Genomic DNA, 14,279 nt, shown 5'->3' with positions numbered 1-14,279 from the left:
GGGTTCCACAGCGATATGAATACAGCGCTACGAGGCCTCCGGGTAGAAGTGCGCTATATAAATACTCTACATTTACATTTACTATGTTTGGGATATGAGTGAATGATTCCCTTTGAGACACTAATAGATTTTCTAATAGAAAAAAATTGAAAAGCAGACGCTCTTCACCACATCCCATGATGATCAAAGTATACATTTGAAATGTTGATTATACATTAATTCTGACTTCTAAATGCATCTTTTGTTGATATCTGGTCTGAACAGAATGATGTAACACTTGGGAATGAATATACAGCCCAGCAACCCAGCACTGGAAGCCCAGATGGCAAAGATCTCCACGGCCACCATGTATCTACCCTTAGTGCTAAGGTAGGCTGGAAGGAAGGACACCCAGACGCTGCAGAACACCAGCATGCTGAATGTGATGAGCTTGGCCTCATTGAATCTATCAGGAAGGTTCCTGGCTAGGAAGGCCACAGTAAAGCTGGCAAAGGCCAGCAGACCCAGGTAAGCAAGCATCCCATAGAAGGCAATGACAGAACCGTTGTCACACTGTAGGATCACCTTTCCAATTTCAGACTGAGTGTCAGTGGCTGGGTAAGGAGGATAAGTGAGCAGCCAAGTGAGACAAATTACTACTGCTCCCAGTGTGCACACAAGGACCATGGAAGCAGACACCTGAGATCCCAGCCATCTGCTGTACCTGCTACCTGGCTTGATGGCATTGAAGGCAATTACAACAGTGATGGTTTTCACCAATACACAAGATACAGAAACAGTGAAAATAATGCCAAATGCAGCTTGTTGGATCAAACATGTCAATAAGGCAGGGCGTCCAATGAACAGAAGAGAGGTGAGGAAGGCCAGCAGCAGAGATATAAGGAGAGCGTAGCTGAGATCCTTGTTATTGGCTTTCACTATTGGGGTGTCCCGATATCTGAGAAAGACTCCCAACACACCAGCTGTTGACATGGATAGCATAATAGCTACAGATGCCATCACTGCCCCAAGGAAATCACCATAAGAGAGATAAACAATGGCTTTCTGGATACAACCATCCTTTCTGTCTTTGGGCCACTGGTCCTCCGGGCATTTTACACAATTTTCCATATCTAAAATATAAAATATAAGAAGAAAATGAAGTTAAAGATATAAATATTGCAAGTAGTTGATCAAAATAACAAAGCACACATAACACTGAACCTGACATTTGATAAACAATGTTCCAAACGTTTCCCCCTGAAACAGCTGTAGCTGCTCTTAGACTATAAAGATACTATAGGATCAATACAATATACATTTAATCATTTATTTTTTCTGCAGTTTTATATAATAAAAACTTCACACAAAGGTATCAGAGCACTTTACATGAGCACCAGTTGTGTTACAGATTGACACTTTCATTTTGTGTTAGGCAGGTGGATATTAAGTGATTTGCCTAGAATCATAGGATGTTGAGTGTCACTGCCAAACCGGGACCCGGTTCCCCAGCTTCAATGTCGACCGCTTTAGCCATGTGGCCAAATACTCTCACATTTATTTTAGATAACATCACTATCACTGCACAAACAATTACTACAATTTGCTTTTGAAATCCTCAATGTAGACAATCTGGTGTTCAGTCCAGTTTCAGGCACAATCTGATGTGCAAATGTTTAACAATGTGTTGATGTGCCATAGCGATAAATCATTTAGGGCCAGATGTAGGTGGCCATTTACCGACCGGTAAATGGTCATTCCATATGTAGGTGGCCTATTTTACGGATTCAGTAAATTTACCGAATCGGTAAATTTACCGAATCGGTAAAATACCGAATCGGTATTTTTACCGATTCGGTAATTTTGAAATGTAGGTGGGACTCTTCTGAGTCCCACAGGCCTTACCGAATCTGTATTTTACCACCCAATCCAATTGGGTGGTAAAATACCGATTCCAGGTGTGCATGCACATGAGTGCATACACACCTATGGCTTGTGACAGATGGACATGCCCTTAGGGCATGTCTGTGTGCCACATGTCACACATGCCTTAAATCGGGGTGCTAGAGGGTGTCAAAGTGACACCCCCTGCACCCTTGCAAAATTCGGTATTTACCGAATCGGTAAATACCGATTCGGTAATACTCATTGATTCCGATGGGCTTCAATGCCCATAGGAATCAATGGGCATTACCAAATCGGTATTTACCGATTCGGTAAATACCGATTCTTACAGAATCGGTAATTCAATTACCGAATCTTTCTACATCTCCCCCCTTCTATTTTACCGATTCATAAATACTGAATGGGTAAAATTCGGTATTTATGAATCGGGAAAATTAACTTACCTACATCTGGCCCTGAATGCTGTTGTGTTAACACAAGTCAGAATGTGCCCCTCTTATTTCATGCATAGCAGGTTTTACTATTGAGTGAATGTTATTCTCCAGTTTTTTTGTTTACAATGAAACTACAAAAACATGTTCAGTAGAGAACTTGGGACCAGATGTACCAAGCATTTTGAGGTGGCAAACTGCCCAATACATAGAATCAGACTGTTTGCGGCTGTAAAATGCATTTTTATATTCAAACAGCAAACTGCAATTGTACAGAGTCATGATTTAGGTTTGCAATCAAGTATTTAGAAGGAGCTAATAATGATAGTGACTCACAGTGGCATGTATTAATGTCTTGCGACCCACTTCCAGTCAAAATAAATCTATATTTTACAACCTCCTTAAAACAGGAGGGAATCCCCAGTAGATCCCTTCCCCTTTGAGAATGTTAAAATATGTATTTTTAAGAGGAGGTAGTGGCCCTGTGGACCCCTGCCTACTTTAAAAAATGAAGGGTAAACATTTCATTGTTTTTTTTGGAATGCATCCCATTTTCCTTTAAGGAAAACATTTTGTTTTTTAACAGTAGTTTTATTTAAGTGTAATTACAAATATGGAAGTCTGCTGACCCCAGGAGACCAACATCTCTGTCAAGGCTCTCATTTCTAATGGGTCGCAACTGCAACCTACCTCATTACCCCCTCATGGGTCCTACCCGTCCCAGTCCTTACAAGGTGAGTCATTCCTGCCTCCACCCAGCCAATCACAATGCCAGTATCCAAAAAGCTTACATAAGCCCCTCCCACCTACCGCCATTCCTGTTTTTTTCTGCTCCGACAGCTTGTAAGCTTTTTGGATACTGGCGTTGTGATTGGCTGGGTGGATGCAGGACTGCCTCACGTTGTAAGGACTGGGACGGGGAGGACCCTAATCGGGGCAATGAAGATTACCGGTAAGTAATAAGACATTAATATTCATTTCTACCAGATTTGGCACTTATGGTATATTTGTCTTGCACTCTTCACCATAATAAATCAGTGCTATTGCGGTAAGGAGACATACATCAGTCAGTAGTAATTATTTTAATTTGCTACTTTCACCTGTGTTATTTGAAAACTCAGCTTCTGCACAGGGCACACAGTAGAAGCAACAGATGGGCTTCCCTTCTATAGGAGCTTTACGGTACCCAGGAAGGCAACTCTCAGTGCAGACTGAGCTGGGAATCTGCAACAAAACAAGTGAAGGTCAAGAAACACCTTTCAGAAAGAGTGTGAGATATAAACACAATCACTGCAATAGAACAAGAAGGGAAAAATAGTCACCAACTGATCATATAGATCTTTGTTACAATCATCAGCTCACAGTGTAGATCTAAAAAGGATAAATTCAGTACCTAAGACAGCAGCGGTGCATCTTGGTTCGAGAACAAGCTCTTTGGTGGGTTTTAAATGATACCGCAGATTCATTTTGTAGTGTAGTTCCTTTATTCCCAATAGGCTCTGCGCATTAGAATAACATAAACAGCAGTGTAGACGTAGGACTGAGGTCATCTAGGTCTCTACTGACTATGTTAGACTTAATTATTTTTGCCAGCTAGCTCAGAGGTCACTAGAAACTTTCTCGAATGTTCATGAAAGGGTTAACCGTTCTGATTTAGACAAGAAGGGATTAGTTTCTGACAACTGCATAAACATGACAACTTTGCTCCCCCAGAATAAAGAGTGTATCTCCAGAGTCGGGTGAAAACAGTAGACAGCTATTTCACTCAATCAGTCGTGCATGCTTAGTTCCACCAGAGTGCAGAGAAATAGAGAGACAGGCGTTTTCAATAAAAGGTGTTATTTTATTGAGCAGTCTACTTTCTCATGCAAGAGAAATGAATTGTCACAATTGCAATACTTATTGTAAAGTCAAGTGCGTACAGTAAAAGTAGTATTATGAAATAATACTGTAAAGCATTGATATGGTTTCTTAGCCATATGATACTTTAAAATGGATAAAATATATACATACATAAAAACATTGACTAACGAACTCAACTGGTGCTTCTAAATACGCCTACCCCGGTGTACCTGATCTAAGCCTAATACGTGGGAAGGAGTAAGTAAGTTGCAGTTTTTAAGTTAAGTTACGTTTTTGCCAAGTATCGGAATCAAGAATTCTCTCTAAGGTTTTAATCAGCTCCGTACCTTGGTTATAGAATGAAGGAGGTCTTGTATCTCGCTTCTCAGGATTCGATCTCCCAGCAACCCGCGAGGGTGACTTGGGAACACCGGTGTGAGAAGTTGGCCTGGTATATGAGGCTCACTAGTTCTAGTGATCACCTTGTACCATGCCAAGCAACCCTTATGATGATTGGTTGTAAGTCGACCTTATTGACCAGCTATCCTAGTGGTAGCGTGGACAAAGCAGTCTTAGGCTAAACTCTGTATAGGCATGTGAAGCAAGCTGTTTTACCATACACAATCCCCTTGAATACCAAATAAAAGGACACCACACAGATATATATTGAAAATATATATATATTTATTTACTACAAGTATCCCCTATACTCTTTATGAGCACAGAAGCAAATGGGTTAAAACAAAACACAGTTTAAATATACAAAAGTTGCACAATGTGGATGAGCCCTAGGGGCCACGTAAACCATATACTAAAATAGTGGTATAAGAACCACCTAGCTGAAAGGAAGTAGGCCTAGGGCCTGGGGAATCGCTGGAGCTGTTCAGGACTAACAGTGAAGAAGTCGGGAAAGGCCAGCGGGACTCGGGTGCAGCGCTTAAAGTGCACGCATACACCAATGCAATGTCAATGGTGCGTAAAAGTTACAAAGTTAGTGTTTAAGGAACCTTCCGCTTAACCTAGCAGGATGAAACATTAGACACAAGCACTAGAGGTGTGTACCAGTGTAGCAACACCGGCGTTGCTGAGTTACCTCACCCACAGGAAGCGGATGCACAGGTGCAAAGTAGTGTCGGGTTTCGTCACGCAGGTCGATGGTGCTTGGAGCTGAAGATGCTGCAGGCGTCGAGACAAGAAGAGTTCCGGTGGATCCAAGGGTGGATCTGAAGTGGTAAAGACCTGAAAGCAGAGGGGACAATGTTCAAAGTCACTAGCCAGTGACTACCGTGGAACCAGGATGGAACCAGGCAATGTCGGGTGCAACCAGGCGATAAGGTGTAGCTTGTCTCTGCAGCCATGTGGACACAAAGAGGTCGAGGACGTCCAGGAGTCATTCACGAGCTGTTCCACAAAGGTTCTAGCTGATGGCGGTGTCGGAAACTTGATTAGAGCGAACAGGCCTTGGCTAATGCAAGCCAGGCAGGAAGTAAAGAAAGCTTATCACTCGGACCAGCAAGGTCAGAGCGGGTAATCCTTTTTACAGGAGTGAGGGCAAGTCTGGAGCAACTAGACCCGCAGTGTAAATCATAGGTTTCGTCTCCAAGATGGCCGCTAGCCACGTGGCAAGTGGCCAGGATGGCGCGTCAAGTGGCACAATGCAAAAGAGCCCTACGCAGATTGTGGAGATGCTGGGGGGCTGATCTTCAGTGCAAGTGCTGCTCGGATGTGGGGCTTCTCAATCCCCAAAGCACAGCATCGAGGGTGCCTCAGGTGCTGCGAAGTCGGCTTCTCCGGGGTCTTTCAAGATGTCCGGTCCCACGTCTCTAGATGCCTCCACGGGTCCCTTCTTTGCAGGGACTGTGGATTAGACTGTGAGAAGTCTGGGAGTCTGAGTCTCGTTGGGCTTTGGGCTTGGGCTCCGGCAGGAGGCGGCGGCAAAGCAGACGTTGAGTTGCCGGATGGTGCCTGTGTTCACAGGGTGGCCACTCCTAGGCCACAAGGGAGATGCTCTTCAGTCTTCTGTGCAGCAGAATGTCGAAGTCCAGTCGTCTTCTTAGTTTCAAGTTGATTTCAGGATGATCTGAGGTGCTATGGCACTGCTCCCACTCTTATTCCCAATCTGAGGGGTGGATCACCTGCTAGGTCCCTCCTCTGGGTGGGACCAGGAAGGGGGGCGGTTACACCCCCTTTCCTTTGTCCAGCACCCTGCCAGGACTGGGGCTGGAAAGCCCCAGCACCGGTTTGGACTGGCTTATGCACGAGGACACCTTGTGTGCCCCAGGCATTTCTGATTCTATTCAGCCCGGCCTACCCAATACACAAAATCCTGTCTGGGGTAGTGCTCGCACCTCCCAAGGCAGGAAACCCTTTGTCCAAGCCTCCCTCGCTGGAAGGACTCCCAGCAGCAGGAGGTCAGACTTGTGTCTGTGGTGGCAGCATCCATTTTGTGATGCTGAGGCTCTGGTTAACTTTAACCGGGGTTCAGGTTATATACATGTTGTGTCCCTCTAGAAGGGTGAAATGCTATCCCCGTCGACAGGACTGTCGAGGGGATAGTATTCCAAATCGTATGACACCTTACTTGACATGTTTTGATAAAGCCAAACCAAAGTTAGCATGTAACCGCAAGGATTATAATGCTCTTAAGTGTATATGGTATGGCAATATCCCGGAACAGCTAGGGGAGTTGTTCCCGACAGCTTCAGACAGGCTCAGCTCATGCTAGAGCACCATCTTACATGAAACCAAGCACTCTGCCTCCAGGATTGCGGAGGCCTTCCATAGGAGTGGCTTATAGGTTAACATGTGTCCAGTTAGGGTTAGATATAGGGATACAATATCTAAGTAAGAGGTGATTACACCAACTTACCCCAGCTGAGTGATCAGCCAGTTGTGTCGAATATGGAGGCCAGGCCAGGGGTGGCACAATACATGCTGCAGCCCCTGGTAGGCCTTGGATACACCTATACCCTGGGTACCTGGAGTACACTGTTACAGGGGCCTATAAGGTGAACCAGTTCCAATTCGTAATGCACCTAGAGTGCATTGGCATTAATTTAGAGAGAGAACAGCAGGCTGTGGGTCTGATTAGCAGGCACACAGCCACATTAAGTCATAAACCAGTGAAGCAAAAAGCAAAAATTTGGGGTGACCATAGGATAACAGACCCTACTCTCCTACACAACCCCCCCAAACGCAGGGACATTAGACTAACCTTGACCAGTTGTGTCTTCATGTTCTAAGTGGAAGTACCTGGAGAGACCATCTGCGTTGCCATGGTCAGTCCCTGGGCGGTTCTCCACGGTAAAGTCCATCCCCGTAGGGAAATGGACCACCTGAGTAGTTTGGGGTTTTCACCCTTCATCTGATTAAGCCATAAGAGGGGCTTATGGTCGGTCTGAATCTTGAAGTGAGTGCCAAACAAGTATGGTCTCAACTTCTTCAGGGCCCACACCACAGCAAAGGCCTCCCTCTTAATAGCTGACCAACGTTTCTCTCTGGGGGTCAACCTTCTGCTAATAAAAGCAATGGGCTGGTCTTGACCATCTACATTAAGTTGTGAAAGCACAGCTCCCACTCCCAACTCAGAAGCATCTGTTTGGACAATGAACTCTCTTGAGTAGTCAGGACTCTTCAGGATAGGTGCAGAGCAACTGGCCTTCTTCAGGTCATCAAATGCCTTTTGACAGTTTACTGTCCACTGAACCTTTGTGGGCATCTTTTTGGATGTCAGATCATTAAGAGGAGTCACAATGGACCCATAGTTCTTAACAAACTTCCTGTAGTACCCAGTCAGGCCCAAGAAAGCTCTGACCTGAGTCTGGGTAGTTGGAGGGGACCAGTCCTTTATGGTCTGGATCTTACTCTCCAGTGGTTGAACTTGGCCTCCAGCTACAAGGTGGCCCAAGTACACAACTTTACTCTGCCCTATCTTGCACTTTGTGGCCTTGATAGTGAGGCCTGCCTTTTGCAGAGCCTCTAGCACTTCCTTCAGGTGGACCAGGTGATCCTGGTGGAGCTGAAGACAGCAATATCATCCAGATATGCTGCGCAAAAGTCATCCAACCCAGTAAGGACTTGATTCACCAACCTTTTGAAGGTGGCAGGTGCATTTTTCAAACCAAAGGGCATCAATACAAATTGGTAATGCCCACCTGGGGTAGAAAATGCAGTTTTGGCTTTAGACTCCTCAGCTAACCTGATTTGCCAATAGCCAGCTGTCAAGTCAAATGTGCTCAAATATTTGGCAGAAGCCAACTTGTCTATGAGCTCATCTGCCCTTGGAATAGGGTGTGCATCTGTCCTGGTGACAGCATTGAGTCCTCTGTAATCCACACATAACCTCATCTCTCTCTTGCCATCTTTGGTGTGAGGTTTGGGGACCAGAACCACTGGGCTAGCCCAGGGGCTCTCTGAAGGCTCAATAACACCTAATTCCAGCATCTTTTGCACCTCAGTCTTTATACAGTCCCTGACATGGTCAGGTTGCCTCTAAATCTTGTTTTTCACAGGAAGACTATCACCAGTGTCCACCACATGGGTACACCAGTTAGTCTGACTGGGTGTCAATGAGAACATATGTCTGTATGACTGCAGAACTTGTCTACAGTCATGTTGCCGATGTTCAGTGAGGCTGCCATCTAAGGCCACATCATCAACTGAGCCATCCTCAGGGTTCTGAGTCAGCAGGTCTGGGAGAGGGTCACTCTCTTCCTCCTGCCCCTCATCTGTAGCCAAGAGCAAGCCCATATCTGCCCTGTCAACATATGCCTTCAGTCTGTTGACATGGAGCACCCTGTGGGGGCTCCTGGGAGTTCCTAGGTCCACCAAGTAGGTAACATCTCCCTTTTTCTCAACAATTGTATGGGGTCCAGACCATTTGTCTTGGAGTGCTTCTGGGGCCACTGGCTCCAACACCCAAACCTTCTGTCCAGGCTGATACACAGTCAAGACAGCCTTTTGGTCATGCCAAGCTTTCTGTAATTCTTGGCTTGCCTCAAGGTTTTTGGATGCCTTCTCCATATACTCAGCCATCCTGGAGCGGAGACCAAGTACATAGTCCACTATCAGCCTGATTCATGAAGTAAAATTGCGCCCGCAATCGCTGCGAAAATGCAAATGCGGGCGCAATTTCCGTAATCGGCATTCAACAACAAAATAGCGAATTCGCAAACACATATTTGCGAATTCGCTAATATATTCGCAGAATCCCGGCAGGTGAGCATTAGCGATTCGGAAATAGCGACACACCACGGATTCTGCGAAAATAATTGCGAAATCGCAATATAATCGCAATCGGTATTCAAGAAAAATCGCTATTAGCGAAAAACCCAAAAATCGCAATTTGCACCGCGCAAAATAAGGACAACTCAAAGCAGGTGGTAACCATGAAAGGCATGGAAAAAAAACTTTCAAAAAAACGTTGCCCTATCACCTACAGGTACTGGCCTGACCAATCACACATAAGGACCATCATCATCAGCAGCATTAGGAGTCCCACAATGCCAGGAATGTACATGGTGGTGAGGTGTCGCAGGCTAGAGCGATTAGCACGGAGGAGACGCAGGATCCAGGACAGGATATTCCGCCAGCGGGTCACCTTGCTGGGCCAAACCAGAGAGCAGATATATGCTAAATACAGGCTGAATGGGGAAATGATAATGCAGCTAATACAGGACCTTGACCCCCTGATGCAGCACCCAACAAGCCGTACCAATGCTGTGCCTACACATGTGCAGGTATTGTGTAGCCTGCACCTCCTGGCCTCCGGGAGTTTCCAGGGGATAGTAGCGGCTGCTGGGGGGATATCCCAGCCCACCATGTCACGCTGCCTCCACACTTTTGTTGACGCCATGCTCACCCAGCTACACCGTCACATCAAATTCCCCGCCAGCCAACAGGAATTGGACATGACCAAGCTACAATTCTACAATGTAGCCCATTTTCCACATGTGCTCGGATGTATAGACTGTACCCACGTCGCCATCTGCCCACCAGCTGGCATGGAGTATATGTTCCGCAATAGAAAGTCCTACCACTCCCTCAACATCCAGATGGTCTGCAATGCTAAGACATACATCACTGACATTGTCGCACAGTACCCAGGGAGTACCCATGACTCCTTCATTTTCCGGCACAGCGGACTCCACACACGACTGGTCAGGGGAGAGTTTGGGGAAGGACACCTACTTGGTAAGTACACTTTGATTGAAATGTCACATTGCAAAGATGTAACAGCGCAGCACAGGCAATCACCATCTGCTCCTCTCATGCAGGTGACAGTGGCTACGCCCTCCGTGAATACCTCCTGACCCCATACCTCAACCCTGCTACACTCCAGCAACGGCGCTACAATATTGCACACATACGGACAAGGAATTGCATAGAAAGGACATTTGGCCTGCTCAAGAGCAGGTTCCGCATACTGCACAAGACATGTGGGGCCATGTATTACAGTCCTGAAAAGTGCTGCCGCATTGTGGCTGTCTGCGCAATACTACATAACATTGCAACCAAGCGCCGGATACCTGTTGACATCTCTGGCAGTGAATCTGAGGGGGACAACCGGCCACCTGCACATGCGCGCCATGCACATGGGGAGAACCCAGCAGAAGGGCACAGACGTCGCAACCACATCACAGTGAACAGTTTCTAGTACAACCACTTCCATCACCCCACAAATCAACAATGCATGCAAAATGTAATGATGACACAACGCTAATGTGTGTAGCAAAATAAATGTATTTGTTAAATTCACAAAAATAAAAATAAGGTTCCTGTCCAAATAAGTCCAACAAACAGTATTACGCCATACTGCTGTGCATCACCACATGGCAGGCTTAACCTCAGCCTGTGCCATAGATTGACTGCAGTTCTCTAGGAGCGCCCAGTGCGCGTTCCGCCACAGCGCCTCTGAGGGGCATCCTCCTCCGGGGCTTCAGGCAATGGGGGGGGCATGGTGCTGCGGGTGTGTGGTGGGGCCTGTGAGGCAGATTGAGAGCTGACGCTGGACGCCCCCTCACTCGCATCATCACCCCCCACAACAGATGGAATAGCTGGAGGGTGAAGAGCAATGGCGGCCGTGGTGAGGGTCTCCAGCACCCTTGTCATGTCCTCGCTGCACTGTATGATTTGGTGCTGCTAGGTCAGGGAGCGCCGCGCCAACAGAGATGTAGCATTCGCTGACACGTAACATGCCCTGCTGTTAGTGGCAAGCTGGGTCATTAGTTGGCGTTGGCGCCGGCGCGTTCCACTGCGCTCTCTCGACATGGCTGCGGTGTTGGCCTCCAAGGCTGCAGCCATGCGGGTCAGTCCTTCTCCCACACCTGCCATGTCTGCCCTCATGCCTTCCATGTGGCCTGCAACAGAGGCCACATTGCGCCCTATCATGTGCAGTTGCAGCTGTATAGCTCCCTGCTGCTGAGCCTGGCGCTGGTGAATGCGGAGCATGCGTCTCTCGACGCTGAGCCGCGCCAGTCCATGAGCATTGGCCCGCCTGCTAGCTGCTGTGGAGTGCCGGCGTGACCTGTCACGCCTGCCCTGCTGGCCTGAGTGTGAGGCTGGCCGCTGTGTGGACACTGGCACAGCCCCGGATGTAGAGGCGACAGCTGCTGGGGGTATGACCGCCGGTGTTGCAGGTGCGCCAGACGCAGGGGGTGTGACTGCTGGTGTGGCTGTTGCAGTAGATGCAGGGGGCACAGGAGTGACTGCCCTGGCTGCGGCTCTGGGAGGAGCAGCGGTGGCAGGAGGCACAATGGGGGCTGGCCTGCCAGCGGATGTGGGTGCTGCACCAGTTGCAGGGGGGACGCTGCAGGTGGTACTTGCTGCTGGTGTAGATGCAGCGGCAGGGGCTGGTGCCTGGGTTGGTGTTGGCACCTCCAGCTCCGGGACGCCCTCATCGATCTCCAGCCTATCGCTGTCGCTGGTATCGCCACCTGTGGGGGTAAGTGGTGGATCATTAGTTGCATGTATCTGGCAGACGTGCAGTTGCTACATGCATGCTGGGTGACATTCCCTGAATGGCAGTGGCTTTGTGTGCTTTGGGACCTGTCTGGCTGCATTGTGGTACTACAACATTGTGGCCAGACTACATCTCCCACAATGCTTCAGGACATTCCTTGATGTGCAACTATGGCATGCCTATGGGACATTGGGGGAGCCTATTTGGTCATGGACATCCATAGGGGGCAGGGTTGCAGTCGCATGCCACTTACCTTGGGTGTCTTGGGTGGTGCGGGATGAGTCCAGTGTTGTAAAACCGACACAGGCCTCCTTCTCCAGGGTGTTCTCGACCTGGTCCTCCAGGGAAGTGTTGGGTGGTACAGTTGGTCCTCCTCCTCCAGTGCCCGAGGACTCCCCAAGGCGCGCCGCCACCTTCTCCTTGGCACGGCCTCGGAGGTCGTACCACCGCTTTTTTAATTCCTCCAGGGACCTGGCCGCCACTCCCACGGAGTTCACAGACGAGGCTATCCCCTGCCATATGCGCCGCTTCTCCTGTTCAGGGACCCTCCGAGAATTTGCCCCAAACAGTCGGTCATGGTTGGCCACAACCCCCTCAATGAGGTGTTCCAGCTCCTGCTCTGAGAATTTCAATTTTCTCTTGCGCCCAGACGAGCTGCTGGTGCCAGGTGCAGGTTCCTCAGGCATGGTACCAGGGTTGTGGATCAGTGTATTTTCCAGATTTGCTGCTGCTCTCCAATATGCTCCCTCTCTCTCTGCCTCAATGTGGAAAATGGTGGTGGGAACCAGCAGCTTCCTGGTTGTGATGTCATCACTGGGCTCGAAATGCGACTTCCCGTTTTCCCGATCTCGCGAGTTTGCGATCTCGCAAATAGCGAAATCGCAAATAGCGATATCGCTATTTGCGAGCTCGCAGTCCAGGCGCGGGTAGCCGGAAATAGCGATTAATCTGCGATTATCGGTCATCGCAAACGGAATTTGCGATCGCGTGCGAATCGCTTTTTTTTATCGCAATTATTCATGAATTCGGATTTGCGATTTCTGAATAGCGATTCGCTTTTTTTCGCTATTTCAGAATCGCAAATGCCGATTTTCATGAATATGGCGGTATGTCTTGTTTAGGCTTTTTGAGAGGTAACTCCCATCCTTCCTTCACCAGACATAGGGGTCCTCTTACAGGGTGCCCAAACAACAATTCAAAGGGGCTGAACCCAACCCCCTTTTGTGGGACCTCTCTGTAAGCAAACAGAAGGCAGGGTAGAAGGATGTCCCATCTCCACCTGAGATTTTCTGGTAATCCTTTGATCATACCCTTTAGGGTCTTGTTAAATCTTTCAACAAGCCCATTACACCGTGGATGACAAGGAGTGGTGAACTTGTAGTTGACACCACATACCTTCCACATAAGTATCCTGACATGAAGTTGGCATCTCTATCAGATACTACCTCCTTAGGAAACCCCACTCTAGAGAAAACTCCAAGTAGGGACCTGGCCACAACAGGAGCTGTTGTGGTCCTAAGGGGAATTGCCTCTGGGTAACTGGTGGCATGGTCCACCACCACCAGTATGAATCTGTGCCCAGATGCTGTAGGGGGATCCATTGGACCTACAATATCAATCCCCACTCTTTCAAAGGGAACCCCCACCACAGGTAGTGGTATAAGGGGGGCCTTTGTTGTGCCACCTGCTTTACCACTGGCTTGGCAGGTTACACAGGAGCGACAAAACTCCTTGGTGTCTTCAGACATGTGAGGCCAGTGAAAGTGAGGGACAAGCCTGTCCCAAGTCTTATTCTGACCTAGGTGTCCTGCTAAGGGAATATCATGGGCCAAGGTAAGAAGGAAGCCCCTAAATTGCAGAGGTATAACCAACCTCCTGGTTGTACCAGGCTTGGGGTCTCTACCCTCTGAATAAAGGAGCCCATCATCCCAATATACTTTATGGGTACCTTGAGCATTCCCAGCAGCCTCAGCAGCAGCCTGCTGTCTGAGGCGTTCAAGAGAAGGACAGGTTAACTGAGCCTGCCCAAAGTCTGCCCTAGAAGGTCCCCCTGTCCCCATAAACTCAACCTGATCAGGTTCAAGTTCTTCAGGGACAGTTCCTCCAGGGGTCTCAAGATCATCTTCCTGTGAAGGCTGATCCTCACTTGTAGGCAGTTGGGA

At 48.1% G+C, this 14,279-nt stretch overlaps 1 protein-coding gene across 2 annotated transcripts; it reads right to left on the bottom strand.

The window, feature by feature from the left end:
- Positions 1–228: 228 nt before the first annotated feature.
- Positions 229–7,751, bottom strand: LOC147659391 (vomeronasal type-2 receptor 26-like). 2 transcript variants are annotated; one of them, XM_086951775.1, is made up of 3 exons: positions 7,742–7,751; positions 3,416–3,481; positions 229–1,112 (listed from the first exon to the last, which is right to left on the bottom strand). In XM_086951775.1, the coding sequence occupies exons 1-3, from the start codon at positions 7,749–7,751 to the stop codon at positions 229–231; spliced, it is 960 nt and encodes a 319-aa protein (XP_086807901.1). The 2 variants fall into 2 exon arrangements, with proteins under 2 accessions (XP_086807901.1, XP_086807902.1); XM_086951776.1 differs by lacking the exon at positions 7,742–7,751 and having other exon boundaries at positions 3,416–3,533.
- Between the last annotated feature and the right edge of the window lie 6,528 nt (positions 7,752–14,279).

Source organism: Lissotriton vulgaris, unplaced genomic scaffold (genome assembly GCF_964263255.1).
Source record: "Lissotriton vulgaris unplaced genomic scaffold, aLisVul1.2 SCAFFOLD_1171, whole genome shotgun sequence".
Classification (NCBI taxonomy): Eukaryota; Metazoa; Chordata; class Amphibia; order Caudata; family Salamandridae; genus Lissotriton; species Lissotriton vulgaris.
Note: the sequence above shows the minus strand (reverse complement) of the source record. Positions and strands in the feature narration are given on the sequence as shown.

Coding starts and splice junctions, on each gene's coding strand:
- LOC147659391 (XM_086951775.1), bottom strand. Junction 1,113..3,415: donor TGAGTTTTCAAATAACACAG/GTGAAAGTAGCA, acceptor TTTATATTTTAG/ATATGGAAAATTGTGTAAAA.